The 23,757-nt window shown below is 42.2% G+C and overlaps 1 protein-coding gene across 4 annotated transcripts in view; it reads left to right on the top strand.

The window, feature by feature from the left end:
• The window catches only part of CTCF (CCCTC-binding factor), a 55,131-nt gene extending 32,020 nt beyond the window's left edge, over positions 1 to 23,111 (top strand). For 3 of the 4 annotated variants that reach the window (XM_041769927.1, XM_041769926.1, XM_041769928.1), the window contains 8 exons: positions 3,076 to 3,209; positions 6,323 to 6,443; positions 7,131 to 7,280; positions 13,536 to 13,696; positions 14,209 to 14,391; positions 14,940 to 15,075; positions 20,443 to 20,604; positions 21,601 to 23,111. In XM_041769927.1, coding sequence (XP_041625861.1) covers positions 3,076 to 3,209; positions 6,323 to 6,443; positions 7,131 to 7,280; positions 13,536 to 13,696; positions 14,209 to 14,391; positions 14,940 to 15,075; positions 20,443 to 20,604; positions 21,601 to 21,785 — 1,232 coding nt within the window. In that variant the 3' untranslated portion in view covers positions 21,786 to 23,111. The remainder of the gene's footprint in view (positions 1 to 3,075; positions 3,210 to 6,322; positions 6,444 to 7,130; positions 7,281 to 13,535; positions 13,697 to 14,208; positions 14,392 to 14,939; positions 15,076 to 20,442; positions 20,605 to 21,600) is intronic. The other variant, XM_041769929.1, reaches the window with a different exon arrangement.
• The last annotated feature ends 646 nt before the right edge of the window (positions 23,112 to 23,757 follow it).

The raw sequence follows: 23,757 nt of genomic DNA, 5'->3' as shown, positions 1-23,757 counted from the left end.
GTGAGGACTATACCTTTTTATTTTTCTGGATGCAGTTGTATTGCACTGTAGGCAACACCCTTGCCTATATGAAGAAGATGTAGCAAGTGAAGGGTGACTTGGTAAGCATGGACCCTGAGCAGAGGGACATAAGCTCATGTGGTGCAACCCAATGAAAATCTCTATTGCACAACAGTGTCTGTTTCTTTCCTAATTGCTATGCTTATATGTCTACCAGTAGCAGGCCTCTTTCTGTCCCCTACATAGTACTAGGTAAACATTAGAAATTCTTAGTTTCCAGTTTAGTTTATCCTAACAGAAGTGGATCCTTGGTTTCCTTCTCATTAATTGTTTTACTTATCTGTCTGTGCTGCCAGACAATATTTTTCACAGACAAAAACTCTTTCCTCCACTCCTGTATGCCCGGTGGTACTAAAGAAGCAAACTGAGCAAATGAACTTACCTTGCAATTTCTTAATTACTGTCATACTTTAATCACACTTTGCTCTGAGGGTCTTCTCAATCTCAGAATCATTTCTGCAGATGGCTAGTCCCATTCATTACATTGTGACTCTTTGTAATTCCATTCACAAAGGTAGCCTACCTTTGATTTTGGTGTTTGGGGCTACCTTGTTGTCACCCCTTACCCAAAGTGCACAATTATAGATGGTCCCTAGTTTTTGAGTAATGGGCTATGAAAACATCACTGTGCTCTGCTGTCAGCTTATCTCCTTATTGTCATTATTACCTGAGGACATTTTCAGTTGCTGTATTTAGAATATAAAGTGACTAGAGAAGATCCACTAATGTAATCAGTCAGTTATGTTAGGAGGCTACTATGTGAAGACGTACTAAAAACAGTAAGATTTCTTCAGTAAAAGGAAAAAAAATTATATATTATTAGCTTGTAAAAATGTTTATTTTTTATTTTTTTAAAAATATTTATTTATTTATTCATGACAGACAGAGAGAGAGAGGCAGAGACACAGGCAGAGGGAGAAGCAGGCTCCCGATGTGGGACTCGATCCCAGGACTCCAGGATCAGGCCCCCGGCTGTAGGTGGTGCCAAACGCTGGGCCATCAGGGCTGCCCTGTAAAAATGTTTATTTTATGATTTGACATTCAGATCACAGAATATTAGACATGGATGTTTGAAAGTGATCTGTTGGGGCTCCTGGGTGGCTTGGTTGGTTGAACGTCTGCCTTCAGCTCAGGTCATGATCCTGGGGGCTTGGAATAGAGCCCCTCATCAGGCTCCTTGCTCAGACAGGAGCCTGCTTCTCCCTTTCCCTCTGCTCCTCCCTCCCACTGTTTGTGCTCTCTCAAATAAGTAAATAAAATCTTAAAAAAAAAAAAAAAAAAAAGGTGATCTGTTTAGGCACGCCTGGCTGACTGAACTGGGTAGAGCATGTGACTCTTGATCTTGGGGTTATGAGTTCAAACCCCATGGGTGTAAAGATTACTTTTCTTTAAAAAGAAGTGATCTGTTGGGGCACCCGGTGGCTCAGTTCGTTAGTAAGCATCTGACTCTTGGTTTTTGCTGAGGTCGTGATCTCAGAGTGGGATTAAGCCCCACATCACGCTCTGCACTTAGGGGAGTCTGCTTGTCCCTCTTCCTTTGCTCCTCCCCTACTTGCACTCTCCTGCCTCATCCTCAAATAAATAAATAAATATCTTTTTGGGGAAAAAAATTATGTATAAGTCCTATAAAAGGCAGTACTACTTTGTAAAGCCTTTGATAAGTTTCTTAAAATTATCAAAATAAATTTATATAGAAAACAAGCTATTGTATTTGGTTTTGGGGGGTTTTCTGGTTTGAGTTTTCTTAAAAAAATTGTCAGAATAAGGACAGCCCAATGACCCTATATGTACAGTCCTAATTTTTTTTATTGGAGTTTGCCAACATAGAGCATAACACCCATTGCTCATCCCACCAAGTGTCCCCTTCAGTGCTCATCTCCAATGTACAGTCATAATATAGTAAGAGTTGATGTGCAAAAGAATCTTGGGTCAAATAACTATTAATTATGTGACTTGTACTTGACAAAACACTAAGGCTTAAGAGATGACTTTTTTTTCTTTTTAGATTTATTTATTTGAGAGAAAGCATGTATAGGTCAGTAGTGGGGGAGGGGCAGAGGGAGAACATCTCAAACAGACTCCTCACTAAGCATGGAACCCAGTGCCAGGGGTCCATATCACGACCGTGAGATCACGATTGGAGCTGAAATCCAGAGTCAGCCGTTCAGCCTTCTGAGCCACCCAGGTAGCCCAAGGTGTTCTATATTTTTTTATCAAGAGTTGAAACAGACTGGTGTTTCTCTTAACTTTGATTCATAGTAATCAGAATTCATAAACTAGGGATAAAAAGGATTTTATATACTGGCTAGCACATGAAATCACAAGTATAGGTATTATGGTCCATGAGAGGGAAGTCTTTCACTATCACCACAAGGGTCTCTGGCCAATTGATTATAGAGTTTTTTTGTTATTTATTTATTGATTCGTTCATTCATTCATTCATTCATTCATGAGAGAGAGAGAGAGAGAGAGGCAGAGACACAGGCCGAGGGAGAAGCAGGTGCCATGCAGGGAGCCCGAAGTGGGACTTGATCCTGGGACTCCAGGATCACACGTGGGCCAAAGGCAGGCGCTAAACCACTAAGCCACCCAGGTGTCCCAGAAAGTGGGGGGATTTTGTATTCAAAAGCAGTACTCAGATGGGTAATTAAGAGAAATTAAATCTTTAGCACGTGTTTTCAGTGTTCCAGGGTCAGTATTAGAAAGTTAGCCAGGGGGATCCCTGGGTGGCGCAGCGGTTTAGCACCTGCCTTTGGCCCAGGGCACGGTGCATGGAGCCTGCTTCTCCCTCTGCCTATCTCTCTCTCTCTCTCTCTCTGTGTGACTATCATAAATAAAAAAAAATTAAAAAAAAAAAAGAAAGTTAGCCAGGCCCTCCTATAGCTTTTAGAGTTACTCTCAGGCTAGTGGTTGAGATGACCAGGGTTCAATGTCATGCTGCAGTTCTTGTCAAATGTTGAACTGTCATTAACTGTGCCCTTGATCTTCTTTTCTTGTTATAACACCTTTCTCTAGGTACCCGTCCTCACAAGTGCCCAGATTGTGACATGGCCTTTGTGACTAGTGGAGAATTGGTGCGGCATCGTCGTTATAAACACACCCATGAGAAGCCATTTAAGTGTTCCATGTGCGATTACGCCAGCGTAGAAGTGAGTGTTCGGCTCCTAGTTGGTCCCTTTCTTAAGACTGTGATTCCAGGATAAGGATAAAAACTACCCAAACTGACTTCAGATGAGATAGAAAGTCTTACAGGATTATTAACATACCCGCTCCCCTTCCCAGCTACAAAAAATAATAAAACTGTAATGAGTGTGAAAGATTTACCCCCCTTTTTTTTTAAAGATTTATTTATTTATTTATGATAGGCATAGAGAGAAAGAGAGGCAGAGATTCAGGAGGAGGGAGAAGCAGGCTCCATGCCGGGAGCCTGACGTGGGACTCCATCCTGGGACTCCAGGATCGCGCCCTGGGCCAAAGGCAGGGGCCAAACCACTGAGCCACCCAGGGATCCCCCAGATTTACCCATTTTTTAAAAAGCACTAGTTCCACATATTTATTACAGGTAAGTTCTTTGAAACATCAAAGAGATAACTATACCCAGGGCATTTAAAAATGGGAAATATGAGGGAAAATTTTTTTAAATTTAAATAAATAAATAAAAATGGAAAATATGAGGACACCTGGGTGGTTCAATCGGTTAGGTGCCCAACTGTTGATATCACCTCAGGTTTTGGTCTCGTGGTTGTGAATTTAGGCCCTGTGTTGGACTGCACACTGGATGTGGAGCCTACTTTAAAAACAAAAAAGGAAAATGTTATCTCCGTTACTATTTGAGGCTATACTGTGAACAAAACTGGATAAGAATGCTGCCAAAAAGAAAAGTATATATTATTCTCACAGAAAACAAAAACTACTAAATCAAATTATTCGCCAAATTTAGTAATACATTTTTTTTTTTAATTTTAGTAATACATTTTAAAAATAAATGATTACTGGGACACCTAGGTGGCTCAGTGGTTTGGCATCTGCCTTCGGCTCGGGGCATGATCCCAGGATCCAGGATCAAGTCCCATATCGAGCTCCTTGCAGGAAGCTTGCTTCTCCCTCTGCCCCTCTCTCTCTGTATGTGTCTCTCATGAATAAATAAATAAAATCTTTAAAAAAAAAAAAAACGATTACTAAATAAACTATATCTAAAAGCAAGGAGAATTGAACATTAGGAAATTACTGGTGTGAGACGCCTGGGTGGCTCAGTGGTTGAGCGTCAGCCTTTGGCTTAGGGCGTGGTCCCAGAGTTCTGGGATCGGGTCCCAGAGCCCTGGGATCGAGTCCCACATCAGGCTCCCTGCGAGGAGCCTGCTTTTCCCTCTGCCTATGTCTCTGCCTCTCTCTCAATGTCTCATGAATAAGTAAATAAATCTTAAAAAAAAAAAAAAAAAAAAAAAGGAAATTACTAGTGCGTGCTACATTGAGTGGAACTATAAAATTCAATATTCATTACTATTTAAAGTCCTAGCAAATTAGCAGTAGAAGAAAATGGCTTTACTATAAGGAGTATATACCAGAAACCTGTAGTCAGTCCATCCCAGTTAACTGAAACATTGGGAGTATTCTCATTAAAATTTGGAACAAGACCACCCGCCTATCTGCCTCAGTTGGAAGAGCATCCAACTCTTGATCTCGGAGTTGTGAGCTCCCAAGCTTCATGTTGGGTGTAGAAATTAAAGTAAATAATAAAAATTTGGAACGAGATATCTGTTCTTTTTTTTTTTTTAAGATATTTATTTATTTATTCATTCATTCATTTAAGACAGAGAGAGACACTCAGGCAGAGGGAGAAGCAGGCTCCATGCAGGAAGACCGATGTGGGACTTGATCCCGGGACCCCAGGATCATGCCCTGAGCCAAAAGCAGATGCTCAACCGCTGAGCTACCCATGCGTCCTGATACCTGTTCTTATTACTGTTTCAGCATCAACATTGTATTGGAAATCTCAGCTAAATAAATATGAATTATAAGTGATAAAACAAAACTTAGTTATTATAGCCATACTTGCTTACACAAAAAAATCCAAGAATATCATCTGAAAAACTTAGAGCAATAAGAGTCCATTTGAGTGACCACAGACAAGAAAAATACACAGCCCAGTAACTTACCTTAATATGATTGATAGCAGAAAATAGGTTCACATTCTAATAGAAATAAAATTATTTAGGGGTAAGCTGAACAACACAAAAACATCTGATACTGGGGCACCTGGGTGGCTCAGTGGTTGAGTGTCTGCCTTTGGCTCAGGTTGTGGTCCCTGGGTCCTGGGATCGAGTTCCACTTTGGGCTTCCTTTGGGGAGCCTGCTTCTCCCTCTGTGTCTCTGCCTCTCTCTGTGTGTCTCTCATGAATAAATAAAATCTTTTTAAAAAGTTTAAAAACATCTGATACATATCTGGAAGGAAATTGATCTGTAAATAAGCATAAACTACTATGGAAAATTTCAAACCTATACAAAAGCAGAAAACAGGGCAGCCTCGTTGGCTCAGCAGTTTAGTGCTACCTTCAGCCCCTAGGGCATTATCCTAGGTCTCCGGGATTGAGTCCCACGTCGGGGTCCCCGCATGGAGCCTGCTTCTCCCTCTGCCTGTGTCTCTGCCTCTATCTCTCTCTCTCTCATGAATAAATAAATAAAATCTTTAAAATAAAAATAAAACAGCTGATTTAAAATGTTTAAAAAAGAAAACCTACAGATATAGAATAAGATAATATACTTCTATAAATCTATCACTCAGCTTCAAAATTTTTTTTTTTTTAATTTTTTATTTATTTTATGATAGTCACAGAGAGAGAGAGAGAGGCAGAGACACAGGCGGAGGGAGAAGCAGGCTCCATGCACCGGGAGCCCGATGTGGGATTCGATCCCGGGTCTCCAGGATCGCGCCCTGGGCCAAAGGCAGGCGCCAAACCGCTGCGCCACCCAGGGATCCCTATCACTCAGCTTCAATAGTTACTAATAACCAATCTTGAGTCCTATGCCCTATCCATTTACTTAGCTTCTTTGGATTATAAGGATTAGAAAGCAAAGATAATAAATAATGAGGAAGAAATACTGTTATTTTAGACTTCGTATTCTAAACTTCAGTGCCCCAAAACTAAGCTTTTGTGCCTGACCCACAGCATTCACATTACAGGCAGTGTTAACGGAAGTAAGAAGTCTGATTACTTAAAAAAAAAAAAAAAAAAAAAGAAGTCTGATTACTTTCATATTTCAGGTCAGCAAATTAAAACGTCACATCCGTTCTCATACTGGAGAGCGTCCGTTCCAGTGCAGCTTGTGCAGTTACGCCAGCAGGGACACATACAAGCTGAAAAGGCACATGAGAACCCATTCAGGTAGGATGTCTTCCCTCCGTGTACTAATGAGCTGCTTTTCAGTGGATCCCATGGGACCTTGTGAACCACCTCACACCCGTATTGCTAACTTGAATGGAAGCTGGCATAAAAAGTAGTAGAATTGACAGATGCTTTTCTGGTATACCTTCTGAATTCATTGTTCTGAATATACATTGAAGAATGAAAGGTTTCAGGATTGGAAGTCTGGGTAGATTACCTAACCCAGCTCTTTGAGTTTCCCCCATACTGTCTTTCCCCCCCAAAAAAAAGGCAGGGGTACCTGGCAGGTTCAGTTGGTAGAGTGTGCAACTCTGGATCTTCAGGTCATGAGTTCAAGCCCCATCATGTTGGATGTAAAGATAACTTAAAAAAGAAAAACTTGTTGGTCCTCTTGTCACCCAAAGGCATGCCTTGTAGGACCAGCTCGCTCTCTCATATGAGTGACTCTGGTGGAGCTAGCAGAGCAGAGCTGGGAAGCCACAGTTTAGGACTTGATTGCCATCTTGTGAGAACAGTTGCGAGCCATGCAACAGGCCTGAGATTTGGTCTAGCTGGTAACACTTGAGGATTTTCTGTAGCTTAGCTTTTCTGCCACCTGACTACACCTGAATTACCACTTGAATTACCCTCCAATTAAATGACAGTACTCATTTCATCTAATTTGTTCATTCTATATTTCCTTTTAAGGGGAAAAACCTTATGAATGTTATATTTGTCATGCTCGGTTTACCCAAAGTGGTACCATGAAGATGCACATTTTACAGAAGCACACAGAAAATGTGGCCAAATTTCACTGTCCCCACTGTGACACTGTCATAGCCCGAAAAAGTGATTTGGGTAAGTAAAATAACTAGTGGCAAATGAAAAAATATTTTTGAGGATTTGTGAAAATAGGAAGATCATAAATAACTTCCTTTTCTGAATTGTATATGTGAATGGCCTGCAACTTAACAACAGCCATCATTTAACAACTGTTTTTGTCTTCTTTTTTCTCTAACTGCAATCAAACCACAAGATTCCTTCCTAAATATATCTCATTTATAAATTAATGGGAGCTGTAATGAGAGGAAATGTTAAACCTTTAGTAGCCCTTACCGGTAACGTTCAAATCTCCAAATAGGGAAGTGACATACATAGTATGATTCAAATTAGGGTCTGTCCATTTCAGTTTTTCTCAGAACACTTGTACTTTCTTTAAGTAATTAGACTGTTTTATTGATTGAATGATAACTATATTTCTGTGCATAATTAAACTACAGCTTATACAGAAGCTGAATTTATCAGTAGAAATTGTAGTTGGGGGACACCTGGGTGGCCCAGCGGTTTAGTGCCTGCCTTCGGCCCAGGGTGTGATCCTGGAGTTCCGGGATTGAGTCCCACATTGGGCTCCCTGCATGGAGCCTGCTTCTCCCTCTGCCTGTGTCTCTGCCTTTCTCTCTCTGAATAAATAAATAAAATCTTTCAAAAAAGAGAAATTGGGGGATCCCTGGGTGGCACAGCGGTTTAGTGCCTGCCTTTGGCCCAGGGCGCGATCCTGGAGACCCAGGATCGAATCCCACGTCGGGCTCCCGGTGCATGGAGCCTGCTTCTCCCTCTGCCTATGTCTTTGCCTCTCTCTCTGTGACTATCATAAATTAAAAAATTAAAAAAAAAAAAAGAAAGAAAGAAATTGTAGTCAGGTCATACATACTTAAAGGTATGGTCACCTAGATGTCTGCCTTTATTTTTCCTGTTTAAAAGAGATAAAGGGATCCCTGGGTGGCGCAGCAGTTTGGCGCCTGCCTTTGGCCCAGGGCACGATCCTGGAGACCCGGGATCGAATCCCACATCGGCTCCCGGTGCATGGAGCCTGCTTCTCCCTCCGCCTGTGTCTCTGCCTCTCTCTCTCTCTCTGTGACTATCATAAATAAAAAAAAATAAAAAAAAAAAGAGATAAAAATATTGCCCTAGTCTCCTTCCTTCCTTCCTTCCTTTCTTTCTTTCTTTCTTTCTTTCTTTCTTTGCCCCAGTCTTTAACCAAAATGCATTGCTCCTTGAATATTATTATTATAAACATTTTTATGTTTAGCTAAATTGCTGTACTTTACACATGTCTTTTATTATTTTGTTTTACTTTCTTAACTCATTTGATGTTCATGGCAACCATATAAAGTCACCAATGCGTATTATTTTAGTTTTATAGGCGATGAACTTGAGTCACCTGACAGATGGTTTTGTTTTGTTTTTTAAGATTCTCTTCATGAAAGACAGAGGCAGAGACATAGGCAAAGGGAGAAATAGGCTCCCCATGGGGAGCCTGATGCGGGACTTGATCCCAGGATCGCGACCTGAGAAAGGCAGACCACTGAGCTACCCAGGTGCCCCCCGACAGATGTCTTGACCAGTGCTACACAACATAGCTTATAATGTCAAAGCTGGGCTTGAGTCCTCTCAAGAGCCTCGAGCCATTTCTTACACTGAAGAACATAAAAGTATCTGGGTCATAACAGGAGCATACTGAGCTACAGCATAAACATGGCCTATATTTCCTGTAGCATTGGTTTTACTCAAAATATTTTGAGTGAACTTATGCAATTTAGGTGATGTCTTAAAACATTTTTATATTAATATAACCATATTGAGCAAAATGCAGGCTAGCATGCATTTTTTTGTAAGGTATAAGTGTTTTTATTTCTCTTTAACATCTAATACACGTTTAAGGTGAAACCATGAGTTGGAAGCAGAGGACTTTGGGCTCCACATAAAACCCATGGGTCACTTGTTCATCCTACTGTGCTGTTAAGAGGACTTTGTTACAAGGATTTAAGAGGGGGATGCCTGAGTGGCTCAGTAGTTGAGCATCTGCCTTTGGCTCAGGTCGTGATCCCAGGATCCTGGAATCAAGTCCTGTATCAGGCTCTCCACAGCCTGCTTCTCCCTCTCTCTGCCTGTCTCTGCGTCTCTCTCTTTGTCTCTCATGAATAAATACATAAAAATCTTAAAAATAAACAAGATTTAAGAGTCAGTGTCCTCTGATAATTGAATGAGTTTTACTATTATTATGGTACAGAAACTAAATTAATATCTCATGGCAGGGTCGCCTGAATGGCTCAGTGGTTGAGTGGCTGTCTTTGGCTTAGGTCATGATCCTAGGGGCCTGGGATTGAGTCCCACATCAGGCTCCCTGTGGGGACTATGCCTCTGCCTCTCTCTCTCATTCTCTCTTTCTCTGTCTCTCATGAATAAATAAATCTTTTAAAAATAATAATAATAGTAATATCTCATGGCAGTGTGTCTGGATTAGGCCACTGTCTGGATTATCCAAATTTTAAAAATTATTCACTTTTATTATGCAAATATCTTGGATTATGCAAATAACTACTTGCATGATACCCCTTAGGTCCTACATAATAAGGAACATTACCTCCCAAAACCAATCCCAAAGAAGTTTGTGTTCCTTCTTTAAAGCAGGCCTGAGGGGATCCCTGGGTGGCGCAGCGGTTTGGCGCCTGCCTTTGGCCCAGGGCGCGATCCTGGAGACCCGGGATCGAATCCCACATCGGGCTCCCGGTGCATGGAGCCTGCTTCTCCCTCTGCCTGTGTCTCTGCCTCTCTCTCTCTCTCTCTCTGTGACTATCATAAATAAATAAAGATTAAAAAAAATAAATAAAAAAAAATAAAGCAGGCCTGATTGCACACTAATTATATAATTAAAATTTATCACTTTGTGACACAGGAAAGCATGGACTTTGGACACTGACCTACTAGAGTCAAGATTCACCTCCAGATACTGCTTTTTTCCCCCACCTGATATATAGGAAAAATAATTACCCAATTGTTACAAGTATTTCATAAGCACTTTTAGACTGATAGGCCTATCGCAGGACTAGAAGGGGAAGTTGAAACCTAAAAATTATTTGAAATAATATATGCATGTATGAAAGGCTTTCATATAATGCTGCACATGTGTAGAGAGTAAGAAAGAAAAGCCTTCCTTCATTTCCATTCCCCAGAATTGGTCCTGTTTAAGTCTGTTTTGATATCACTCTGAGTGAAGCAGATCGGTAGCCGCATAAGTTCATGATCCCACATGCAGCTAAGCTTTCATTGTTCTTGGGCAGTCCAGCTATTTGTCTTTGTCAGGTATGTTCCCATTTTTCTCAGTGAGTTCAGTCATTCATTCATTCCACAAATGTTTGGGTGCCTGCTATGTGGGAGACACCATGCAATGATTCAAAGTTGGGTGAATCACCTGAACTTTGTTTAAGCCTCTAATCCTTCCTCCCCTTTTCCTTCCACCTCCCTGGTCTCAGTAAGTGACCTCTTTTCCTACTTCATAAAAAAAGTAAAGGCAACAGATTGGAACTCCTAAATTCCTGTTATCAAACCTACAAACCTGTCTGCATTCATCTTCTCTTTGCCCATTTGCTACAAGAAAGTTGACATTACTCTTATTTGTGCCTTGATCCTACTCTCTTGCCTTTGCAACTTTTATATTGTCATGTACTGCCTCCTTAACTCTTTTTGCTTTCTTTCCTAGATCTTTCTCCTCAACTCTAAACATGCTTTTATTTCTCCTGTCTTAAAGAAAAAAAATCTTCCCTGTCTAGGTTTGACTGTTTTTTTCTTTAAGTCTCTAATTTTTCCTGTTAAAACATAATCTGGAAACCTGGAAATATTTTTTTTAAGATTTTTTAAATTATTCATAACAGACACACAGAGAGGTGGAGACACAGGGAGAGGGAGAAGCAGGCTCCCAATAAGGAGCCTGATGTGTGGGACTCGATCATGGGACTCCGGGATCATTCCCTAAGCTGAAAACAGATGGTCAACCCCTGAGCCACCCAGACATCCCAACTTGAAAATTTTTGTACATAGAAACTTTTATTGCTATTTTTAAAATTTAATTAATTTTTTTTGTTAATACTTAAAATCTTAAAAAAAAAAAAGAACACTTAAAATCTAGCATCTTAGCGAGTTTTTAATGTGTAACACAGTATTATAAACTATGGGAATTAGCGGCGCCTGGCTGGCTCAGTTGGTAGAGCGTGTGACACTTGATCTCAGGTTTGTGAGTTCGAGCCCCATGTTGGGCATAGAGATTACTTAAAAATGAACTTTTTTTTTTTTTTTTAAGATTTTATTTATTCATGAGAGAGACACAGAGAGAGGCAGAGACATAGGCAGAGTTAGAGAAGCAGGCTCTTCACAGGGAGCCTGATGTGGGACTCGATCCCCAAACCAGGATCACACTCTGAGCCAAAGGCAGATGCTCAACGGCTGAGCCACCTAGGCATCCCCCCACCCTTTTTTTTTTTTTTTTAAAGATTTTAAAAAATAGGGGATGCTTGGGTGGCTCAGCGGCTGAATGCCTGCCTTTAGCTCAAGGTGTGACCCTGGAGTCCCGGAATCAAGTCCCACATCAGGCTTCCTGCATGGAGCCTGCCTCTCCTTCTGCCTATGTCTCTGCCTCTCTCTCTCTGTGTCTCTCATAAATAAATAAAAGATTTTTAAAAAGGATTTTAAAAAATAAACTAGGAGAATTATGGTGTACAGTAGATCTCTAGGACTTATCTTTAGCTCGCTTATTATTTTATTTTATTATTTTACTTTATTTTATGTTATGTTACTTGGGTGTTTAGGTTTGACTTTTTATGAGGATTGGCAGGTAAGGAGATAAGAGTTCTATCCTTCACAGTTCTCCTTCCTCAGTTTCTGATTGTCTTCCCATCTAGCTTACACCCCATTCTGTACAGTGACATTTCCTAAGATCACTAAATACCACATTGCTTAATGCGGGAAACATTCCATTTACCATCTTTCTTGATCTCTGTAGAGTGTTCTTTATAGCAAGCTGTGCCATCCTCCTTGAAACACTTTCTTCTCTTGGTTTCCATGGCACTATATCCTGTTGGCTTTCTTCTCTGACTCTTCTTTCTCCGCCTTTTCTTGTTTCTCGTTTTAAACCTTTTTCCTCCCATTGGCCTTACCTCTTAGTTTTCCTGAAGCATGACCCATACTCTTTCTTGATCTTAGTGATTTCATCATCTCCTATGGTCTAATTTAAATCCTAGTAACTATAGTTTGTTTTTTTTTCTTTGTAACTACAGTTTCTATTCTAAATCTTTCCTTTGAGCTAGGCTTATCTAACCCTTGCCATCCTTATCCTCACTTTGATATCATTGGCTTTTCATATTTAACATGTTCAAGAGGGTCTAAAACCCACATGTTCCCTTTCCCCAAAAACAGAGGACATTAGTCCTTTTCCACTGTTTGTTGTCTCAGCAAATGGCCCCAACTGCCTACTTGGTTTTGACTTTCAAACCCCAAAACCTGGAGGTTGTCTCTGACACCCACCTTTTTTCTTGATCTGAATTCAGTGAATAAATCCTATTGATGCTACTTTCTGGGTTTCTTATCAGTTCTCCCTGCTTCTTCCAGGCCACCATCTTCTCTCACCTGTCCTGATTCCATATCTTAACCAGTCTTTCCACTTCTATTGTTTTTTTTTTTCATCTTTTTTTTTTTTTTTAATTGTATTTATTCATGAGAGACGAGAGACAGACAGAGGCACAGGCAGAGGGAGAAGCAGGCTCCATGAAGGGAGCCCGACGTGGGACTCGATCCCGGGTCTCCAGGATCATGCCCTGGGCTGAAGGCAGTGCTAAACTGCTGAGCCTTTTATTTTTATTTATTTAAATTTTTGCCAACATATAACACCCAGTGCTCATCACTTCACGTGTGCTACTTTTCTGCCCTCTTTTTCACCTTTTAATTCACTTTCAGGACAGCACCCAGAGTAATTATTTTAAGAAGCAGAGAAGAATGAATTATTAACTTGTTTAAATGCTCGTTTGTGGGCAGCCCAGGTGGCTCAAGCGGTTTAGCACTGCCTTCAGCCCAGGGCCTGATACTGGAAACTTGGGATCAAATCCCACATCAGTCTCCCTGCATGAAGCCTGTTTCTCCCTCTGCCTGTGTCTCTGCCTCTCTCTCTCTCTCTCTCTCTCTCTGTGTTCTCATGGATAAATAAAATTTTTAATTAATTAATTAATTAATTAATGCTTGTTTGTGTTTTCACAAGTTAAACTGGGCTTTATGTTTTGCTTTCAGGTGTCCACTTGAGAAAGCAGCATTCCTATATTGAGCAAGGCAAGAAATGTCGATACTGCGATGCTGTGTTTCATGAGCGCTATGCCCTCATCCAGCATCAGAAGTCACACAAGAACGAGAAGCGCTTTAAGTGTGACCAGTGTGATTATGCTTGCAGACAGGTAGAGACCTTCATAGTTTGAAAGCAGTTGACTCCCCATCAGTGTTAGATTTTTATCAGAGGGTTTTTAGATTCCTTATACGCTATTTTTAAAGATGGTATTTTCAAACTGATTTATGAGGAATGTCACCAAAGGTCTTACTTCTTGATTTTATCACTTCAGTCTCCAACTGATGTTTTATTCAGTTATAACCTATCTCCCTCTCAGGCAAACTATTGGCTGCTTTCTCAGAACTGGGAAATTAAGTCCAGGGCCTGAGGGAAGGGAAGAATGTGGTACTGGAGCCTGGCGGGTGATCTAGACAAGCAGCCAATAGGAGGGAGCATATCTGTCCTGGGATTTAAGGAAGCAGTTTTGCACCTCAATAGAAAACTTTAATCTCTAGACAGCAGTTTTAAGCCTAAATCCTTCAGAGAGAAAGGCCTGTCAATGTCTACCACATGTATGCAAATGGTGGCTGTTGTAGCAGCCCTATGACAGGCTCTGAGGCCTCTTCACCCATTGTCTTTAAGGAGAGGCACATGATCATGCATAAGCGTACACACACCGGGGAGAAGCCTTATGCCTGCAGCCACTGCGACAAGACCTTCCGCCAGAAACAGCTCCTCGACATGCACTTCAAACGCTATCATGACCCCAACTTTGTCCCTGCGGCCTTTGTCTGTTCTAAGTGTGGAAAAACATTTACACGCCGGGTAAGAGTCAGAATTTCCCTTATCGTGGTTCTTAGTAGCATGTTTTTGATCTTCCACTGCAAAGCAGGCCAGTTGGTTATAAGCACAGAGATGCCTTATCATTTGGAAACGGCCTCTTATACTCACTTGAAGGTTTTCTATATGTGTGTGAACCCTTCTGCTGAAGGGGGACTCAGTATCTGTGAATAGGTCTGTCTTGGATCTTCCCTTGGGCCAATGTTAGGTCTGCACAGGACAGGGAGCTGGTCTCAGTCTCCTGTGTTCCTCCTGCCTGCTGGCTGCTGAGAGGACCCACCCTCCTCTTTGGAGGGCCTCTTTTTTTTCTCCCTCTCTCCCTCCCTTCCTTCTTTTTCCCCTTCCAGATGGAGACCATTTCCCTTGAATGAGGAAGGCTTGTTCAGGATATGCTTATTAGCACATACTGGAACATTCAGACCTAATATGAATACCCCAAATTTTTATTTTATTAAACTAAAATAAGAGAACTTCTAACTTCTGATACCAGCTTTTTTTGGTAACATAAGTGAAGATTTTGTTTCTTTCGTTAGAATACCATGGCAAGACATGCTGACAATTGCGCTGGTCCAGATGGCGTAGAAGGGGAAAATGGTGGGGAGACAAAGAAGAGTAAACGTGGCAGAAAAAGAAAGATGCGTTCCAAAAAAGAAGACTCCTCTGACAGTGGTGAGTAACTTATTTCTTGATTTAGTTACCCGTGGTAGATTTTGGTGCCCAGTCGCCAGTACATTGATGTATGCATATACTGGGATAGAGAGGTCATTACTCTTACTTCCTTTATATATATCCTCTAGTCTTTCTAATACCGGTTACATATTTACAGCAGCAGCTAGTTTGTTTCTGGGGCAAGTTTTTTTCCTCCTGGTGTTCTATTGCTTGATAGTATCTTCTATGTTTTTTTTTAAATTTTTTTTTTTTTTTTTTTTTAATTTTTTTTTTTAATTTATTTATGATAGTCACAGAGAGAGAGAGAGAGAGAGGCAGAGACACAGGCAGAGGGAGAAGCAGGCTCCATGCACCGGGAGCCTGATGTGGGATTCGATCCCGGGTCTCCAGGATCGCGCCCTGAGCCAAAGGCAGGCGCCAAACCGCTGCGCCACCCAGGGATCCCAGTATCTTCTATGTTATATGTTCACTTACAGCCAAAGCAAAAGTAGTAGCTCAACTCATTTATCTCAGATCAGTGATATTCTAAGGCCGGCAGAGCTTCTTTTCTATGTTCATAACTTTTACATTTAGGAAGCTGGTCTAGATTTGAGCAATGAATTTATGGACATGAAGAAGGTTTCTTAAGCATCTTGACCAACTTCTGGTTTGACTGCCTGTGTCAGCCTAGCCTTGAGATGTGTTGATCAAATCCATGAAGGTCAGCCTTTCTCTTCCTACCTTAATCTCTCCATTTTATAATGTAACACTTTGCCTGTTTTCCTACCATTGATGCTTTCGGGGGTGTTTTTTTACTTCTAGTCATGAAATCCAGGCAGAAGGTATTCTTTGAGGTGCTAGACTCATGAAGAGGGAGGGAGAACAAGAGTGTCAGTAACGGAGGAGTCACATTTGATTGTACACGCTCATTTCATGGTATTAGGCTCTGTAATGTGAATGCTTGGGCTACTGGCCAAGTAGTTGAGAGAGCACATCTGTGACTAAAGATTTAAGCTTTTTATGGTAAAAGATATATGTAAGGGGTTTTGTTTTGGGGAATACGCTTCCCCAGAAGTACCGTCAGACTGGCAAGGTTATAGATGGTGCTTTATGTGCTTCTAAAGCTCCTTGTTTTGTCTTTTGCATTGTTAGTAATAATGGGGAGGGATTAAAAATTTTGAAGATTGAACATATTTGAAAACTTCAGTCTCTGTTGATTTTGTCTATAACTTGCTCATGAAAGCGCTAAGGTTTTTTTTTTTTTTTTTTTTTTTTTGTATTTATATCTGTAACAAGGTCTCTTTTAGTTTTTGTGTGCTTTATTTTAGTAAAGCCTTTTCTGGTTAGAACTTTACCTTTTTCTGGGAGAATATTCATCTAGTAAAGCATAAGAGTAATTTATTTTTTTGCTGCTTTTTCCAGAAAATCTATTTTAATCATTATCTTCACTGGGTTTTCAGTAAACATGCCTCCTTGAAAATGTCGGTTTACTTAACTTTTTAAAACCACACTATACTCTACTGGGGTGCCTGGGTAGCTCAGTTGGTTGGGCATCTGCCTTTGGCTCAGGTCGTGATCTCAGGGTCCTGGGATAGAACCCTGTGTTGGGCTCCCTGCTCAGTAGGGAGCCTGCTTCTTCCTCTTCCCCTCCTCCCTGCTCACACTCCATCATCATCACCACCGACCCCACCACCACCAAATAAGTAAATAATCATTTAAACACACACACACACACAGACCATTGTGGGATCCCTTTGGCCAAGAAATTAACGAATGGACTATTGGGAGTTTGGGGGGAAAATCACAGTCCTTACGTGCTACCAGAGATCCACAGGTAACTTTGAGCTGAGGATCTTTGTAGGTGCTTCTAGTTAGTTGCAGAGCCTCCTACTGCCACAGATTTTGGCCCTTAGCCTTCTTGTTGACTTTTGTGGTTCATCTCCCAGTAAGATCAGCTTCACTGCCTAATTATGCGTCGCCAGAACATCTTTCAGCTCTGATGACGTATCTTTACTGATAGTTCCTAATAGATATCTGCAATTGCTTCTTTTGTCTTTTGCATTGCTGGCTTTAGGGCACACTTGGATTCTAGGCCTTATACCTAGTGTCTTTTTTATCACCCCAGAAAGTCTGGGCTTTCCATCCCTCTGCTGACCAAGGCCACACAGTCATATTTGTCTTCTCCCAGATGTTCTGCTTGTTGGCCATCTGCAGAGATTGACCAGCAGAATATACTGCTATTTTCAAGGCTTTTTGCCAGAATGTCTCCAAGCCAATAAGCCTTTGACCCTATTAACCTTCTTTGTGTACCTCCCCCCGACACACACACTTCTGACTGAATTTGTTTGGTTTCCTAGGCACTGGGCCAACTTAGGCAATAGGGGGCTTAAATAGTACAAGAGGGAAGCATCTCGTTCTTTTTTTTTTTTTCTCGTTCTTAACACACTGCCACATACCAGTACGTTCCCCACATTTTCACTTAAGATTTGACAAATAAGGCATTTTTTCCTAGAGATGAGGTGTTTATTCCCAGATTTCTAAATATGTCTAGTTCTGAGAAAGAGGGCATAACCTGTGCTTCTCAGAGGAAGGCAGGGAGGATACTTTGTGTGCCATGGCAAGGGTGAGGGGAATAGCAGGATCTCCTCAGCTGCCTCCAGGGCCAGGCAGCAAAACCGCCCTAGACCGAGGCCAGAGGTTGGATTCTGGCTGCTGTGGTGTAGCTGTGCCTTAAATCATTTAGTTTGTCACTTTTTCTATGCAATGAGGGTAACATCTTACTAAATGAAATAATGAAGCCTAAATGGAATAATGGAGAAACTTAAAACTGATGCATGGTACAAACAAGAGCTGTGTCTGTGTAGTAGAGTGTAAGTTTCAGAGCATGATTACATGCATCGTAGTTCAATCCTTTTGATCCTCAAATCACTAGTAAGTAGATTGGAGGTGCTTTAGAGATGATATCAGGAAACTGAGGTTCACTGTGGTCATTGTCCCAGGTCACACACCTAGTAAGGGATTCAAAGCTGCTTGTCAGTATTCTTTTTTTTTTTTTTTTCTTAAGATTTTATTTATTTATTCATGAGAGACACAGAGAGAGAGGCAGAGACACAGGCAGAGGGAGAAGCAGGCTTCATGCAGGGAGCCCAATGTGGGACTCGATCCCGGGTCTCCAGGATCAGGCCCTGGACTGAAGGCAGCGCTAAACTGCTGAGCCACCCAGGCTGCCCCTTTTTTTTTTTTTTTTTAAGATTTTTTTTTTTTTTTTTTTATGATAGAGAGAGAGAGAGAGAGAGGCAGAGACACAGGCAGAGGGGGAAGCAGGCTCCATGCACCGGGAGCCCGACGTAGGACTCGATCCCGGTTCTCCAGGATCGCGCCCTGGGTCAAAGGCAGGCGCCAAACCGCTGCGCCACCCAGGGATCCCTAAAGATTTTTTTTTAATGTATGTATTCATTCATTCATTCATTCATGAGAGACACAGACAGAGGCAGAGACATAGGCAGAGAGAGAAGCAGGCTCCTTGCAGGGAGCCCGATGTGGGCCTTGATCCTGGGCCGAAGGCAGGCGCTCGACCACTGAGCCACCCAGGCATCCCTTTGCCAGGTGGGTTTTTTTTTCCTTTTTTTTTTTTTTTTTTTTTAGATTTTATTTATTCATGAGAGACAGAGAGAGAGAGAGGCAGAGACACAGGCAGAGGCAGAAGCAGGCTCTATGCAGGGAGCCTGACGTGGGACTCGATCCCGGGACTCCAGGGTCACGCCCTGAGCCAAAGGCAGGTGCCAGACTGCTGAGCCACCCAGGCGTCCCTGTCGGTATTCTTTATACAATAGTCCTGTCTCCTTTTATGTGATGATGGCATCAGAGAGAAAATTAGGGAGTTAAGAATGACCCATTGAGGGGCTCCTGGGTGGCTTAGTGGGTTAAGCATCTGCCTTAAGCTCAGGTCATGATTTCAGGGTCCTGGGATCAAGCCCTATATTGGGCTCCCTGCTGAGTGGGGAGTGTGCCTCTTCCTCTCCCTCCTGCCTCCCTCCAACCCCCACTCATGCTCACTCTCTTGCTTTCTCTCAAATAGATAAAACCTTAAAAAGGGGGGTGGTGTGGAGGGCAGCCCTGGTGGCTCAGCGGTTTAGTGCCTGCCTTCCACCCAGGGCGTGATCCTGGAGACCTGGGATCAAGTCAAGTCCCACATCAGGCTCCCTGCATGGAGCCTGCTTCTCCCTCAGCCTGTCTCTCTCTCTCTCTCTCTCTCTCTCTCTCTCTCTCTCTATCTCTCATGAATAAATAAAATCTTAACAAAAAAAGAGAGAGGTCTTTAAAAAAAAAAAAAAAAAAAAAGAATGACCCATTGAATCTGGCATAGTTAAGAATTAAGTCCAAAAATTTGGCCTTAAAAAAATCCTCAGGGGGCACCTGGGTGACTCAGTCGTTTGAGTGGCTTACTTTGGATTTCCACTCTGGTCATGATCTCAGAGTCCTAGGATTGAGCCCTACATCAGGCTCCCTCCTCAGTGCACAATCTGCTTTATGATTCTGTCTGCCTCTCCCTCTTTTCCTCCCCCCCGACCCTCCCAACCCCCCACTTCCACCCCCCAGTCTGTCTGTCTCAAATAAATCTTTAAAAAAAAAAAAGAAAGGCAGCCCAGGTGGCTCAGCAGTTTAGCACCGCCTTCAGCCTGGGATGCGATCCTGGAGACGCGGGATCGAGTCCCACGTCAGGCTCCCTGCATGGAGCCTGCTTCTCCTCTGCCTGTGTCTCTGCCCCTCTCTCTGTCTCTCATGAATAAATAAATAAAATATTTAAGAAAAAAGAAAATATTAAAAAAGAAAAAGAAAACCATCAGTTATAGTCCTAGAAGAACTCTAGGAACTTATGTCACACACACACACACACACACACACACACACACACACACACCTGCCTACTCAGAATCAATCAGGGGCACATCTTCAAGGGTCCTTAGGCTTAGTAACCTACTTTATCCTTGCATAATAGAAGGAACATATGTTTTCAACTTAAACATTGGCATTGTTATGTATCTGGGGCATGATGGATTTGCCGCTTAATTTGAAATTCAATATTTTAATGTCTAAAGCTAAGAGAAAAGAGTAATATAGGAATAGTAGTCTTCAGGTCAATTTGCATATTATTGTTAGCACAATACCAATTTATTCTTGTCAAGGCAAACAGCAAAAATTTTCTAGCAAAAGTATTTTTAAATGGACTTCTTTGAAAAAAAATAAATAAATAAATGGACTTCTTTGATAAAAATAAATACATAACTAGACTTAACAGAATATGTGGTTTTGTGTGGATGTGTCATATTTTTCTTCTACCATACTTTTCCCTGGCTCCCCACCTGTTATTTCTGATTTCATGAGAAGAAAATGCTGAGCCAGACCTGGATGACAATGAGGACGAGGAAGAACCTGCTGTGGAAATTGAACCCGAGCCAGAGCCTCAGCCTGTGACCCCAGCCCCACCACCTGCCAAGAAGCGGAGAGGACGCCCTCCTGGCAGAACCAACCAGCCCAAACAGAACCAGCGTAAGTTACTTGTCTCAGCTCAGTAGGCTGGAGGCTGGTACCCTCTCCCCAACATGTTGGAGGAGCTGGCCCAGGCCCTTGTTTTGGGGGATAATGGGAACTAAGCCTTGAGAACAAGTTAAGAACACCAGGAACAAACTGTTAGGAACTTACTATTTAGTTTTTACTGGAAACCACGTGAGGAAGACCCAGGGAGCCTATTCTGCTTCAGGGAGAAGTAGTCCAGAGTAGAAGGGTACTCCTGTTCTACAAGATGGGTACTTTTAATGTGGGAGGGTTTTTGCAAAACAATCAAAGTCCTAGCCCTGCTGACAGAAGTGATATGGTAATGAACGCAAAATAGCCTAATTTTAAAGGAAGAAGGGTAAAGCAATTTCTGTGCTATGATCCATTCTCCTAAGAATTCCAGGCCTGTGGATTCAAGTGCTGGCCTTTTGATTTAATCTAGTTTTTATTGTACTCCTGGAGTCTCATGTGTAGATAGATGTCTGTTGCAGGGGAGCAGGGGGTTGGTTGACTATAGACCCTCGGAGCCATTTCACCTGCACACACCAGAATGAAAATACTGGTGGAGGGCTCTGGGTGTGGGAAGCTTCAGGATCTGAGATGGCTGTTCTTGCTATAGGCGGTTCACCTCTAACAGCCCTGCGCCACACACATGGTGAGGTATTCTTAGTCACATGCTTTCGGCGTCTTTTGCCTATCTCATACTAGTGCAAAGCTCAATTTTATGACATTAAGTAAAACTAAGGCCTTTAATATGGAATTTGGGAGGCATGTGAAGATGAATGTCAGCATTTAGTTCTTTGATAGTTTCTACCGTTTGGGGGCTTTATGAATGGCAGTATTTTCGATCATTACGTCGTTTTTTACTTGCTCTGCTGCTAAGGCTTTCCTACACTGCTGACATTCATTTATTGTCGAGTCTGACAGGACCCTTGCAATCTACAGGGGCTTTAATGGAGCATTTGTTTTGTTCGTGCTCTTTCTTGCCAGCAACAGCCATCATCCAAGTGGAAGATCAGAATACAGGTGCAATTGAGAACATTATAGTTGAAGTCAAAAAAGAGCCAGATGCAGAGCCCGTAGAGGGGGAGGAAGAGGAGGCTCAACCAGCTGCCACAGACGCCCCCAACGGAGACCTCACGCCCGAGATGATCCTCAGCATGATGGACCGGTGATGGCGGGGCCTTGCTCATCACCAAGACTGCTCTGGGCTGTGTTTAAACGGCCCGCATCTTAATTTTTCTCCCTTCTTTCTTCTTTTGGCTTTGGGAAAAGCATCATTTTACACCATTTTACCAAACATACTGCGAACTAAAACTTCAAGGATGATGTTAGAAAAATGTGATTTTACTAGAACTTGCTGTTTGATGTTAGCAAATCATGGAATGTTCTGAGTCCCCAAGGGTTTACTATGAAGTGCTGAGGACAGTCTTGATGCCTAACTGGTTTTCTTAGATGGAAACAGAGACATTGAATCCTCTCTCTTGCTATGGTAAACCACTCCAGAATGGCCACCGAGTTTCCCAGAGTTCTAGGTCTTCTTCCCAGGAGAGTTTTTAATTGTAAATGCAGACTGGGAAGGACTTACACTTTTAAACTGATTTTTGCTTCTGCTTCTCCCTGACTCCCTTTGCTCGGAGCCAGCTGCACACCAGTAGTACGGCATGCTGCAGTCGGTGTCTGTCCTGAAGGCTTTGCCTCTTTCTTGGCAAAGTTTCTGGTATGGTCAAGCTTGTAAATAACTTTTTTTACATTTTAATCTTTTCCATTAATTAAGAGGTTGAAAAGAAGTGCAGTGTAAGAAAACCCAGCATTTTAATTACTTGCAAATTAAGTTACCACAGACTCTGTAGTGTGTAAATGTTGACAAGGAATTGGATCACAATCATGTAGCAGAATGGCACCCAGACTGCTGCCCGCTAGTGATGGACACCCACGTGGAAGATCGTGATTTCCAGCCCATGGAGCCAGCATTTGAACCTTGTACAATTAACTTTCAGTTATGATTTCCCATCTACATTTTCTTTGCTCTGTTTGTAGCTGAATTTTGTGTTTTATGACTCCTCTGTTCAAGCAGAAGGGTGATTATGAGTGGGTCACAGCAGCCCTTAAAAGCTGGGCCAGAAAATTTCACTAGGTCAGTAATTTAAACTTTGGATCTGCAAAAAAATAAAAATAATAAACAATAATAATGTGAAACAAAACCAACTAAAAAATGATTCTTGCACATGAACTGTCACATGTTTGAAATGTGTTTTTTAGAGAGCCTCAGTCTTGCTGATTTCAAACACTTTTTTCTTCTGTGTATTGCTTTTAAAAGAGCCATCAGTTAGCTATCAGACTCTAGGTTGATGCATTTTGTACTTAGCTGTACTGTGTGATATTTTTCATTATTTTAGGACGCCAACATGAGACCTGTAATAAAATATGTAATGGGGTTGAAAGCTGGGGAGGAGGATCTACTGCTGTACAGCTAATAAATCATAACGGATTAACAAGTGCTCCAGACACTCCGTCACGTGTGATCTATGCTTAATGGGGGCCCCAGAGGGTCCGCATGGCCTCGGGTGCAGGCCTGGTCGCCTTTCAGAGGCACACTCTGTTCTCAGAGGCCACTTCCTCTCGAGACAGCACTTGGAAGATGATCTTGGCAAATGGTGGGATTATTGAGTGAATCTTGCTGTGGGTTTCTAACTCCCCAAAGGGGTGAGTAGCAAGTGTGGATGAACGACTGCTCGCCCCGTGATCCACCTTAGGAGTGGTCCCTGCGGCGGAAGGGTGACCAGAGGTTAGAGATGCAGGGGCTCTCTGGGAAGTTCTGTCCTCTGAGGCTCAGTTCATTGAAGCCTGAGATCTGTACCTTGAATTCTGCCAAGTGCAGGATGACAGGCGGGGCCCAGTTTGCCTCAGAAAAGCTCCTGTGGGAGGGAGGCCGGTGAGTCCGCGAGCTGCAGGGACAGAGCCCTAGATCGCAGAGCTTGTTCAGAGCCCTGCAGGGGCAGGGGGCAGGTGCAAGGGAGTGGGAATAGGAAGTTGACGTGTTAGTGAAACACCTGCTGCTGCTGCTGCTGCTGCTGGCCATTTCTGGACAGAGAGCTTCGGCAAACCCATTTTAGGTAAAAGCTTCAGCCACTAATTCTAGGGCTT

Source organism: Vulpes lagopus, chromosome 10, assembly GCF_018345385.1.
Source record: "Vulpes lagopus strain Blue_001 chromosome 10, ASM1834538v1, whole genome shotgun sequence".
Taxonomy (NCBI): Eukaryota; Metazoa; Chordata; class Mammalia; order Carnivora; family Canidae; genus Vulpes; species Vulpes lagopus.
This window is presented reverse-complemented; position numbering and strand designations above follow the sequence as displayed.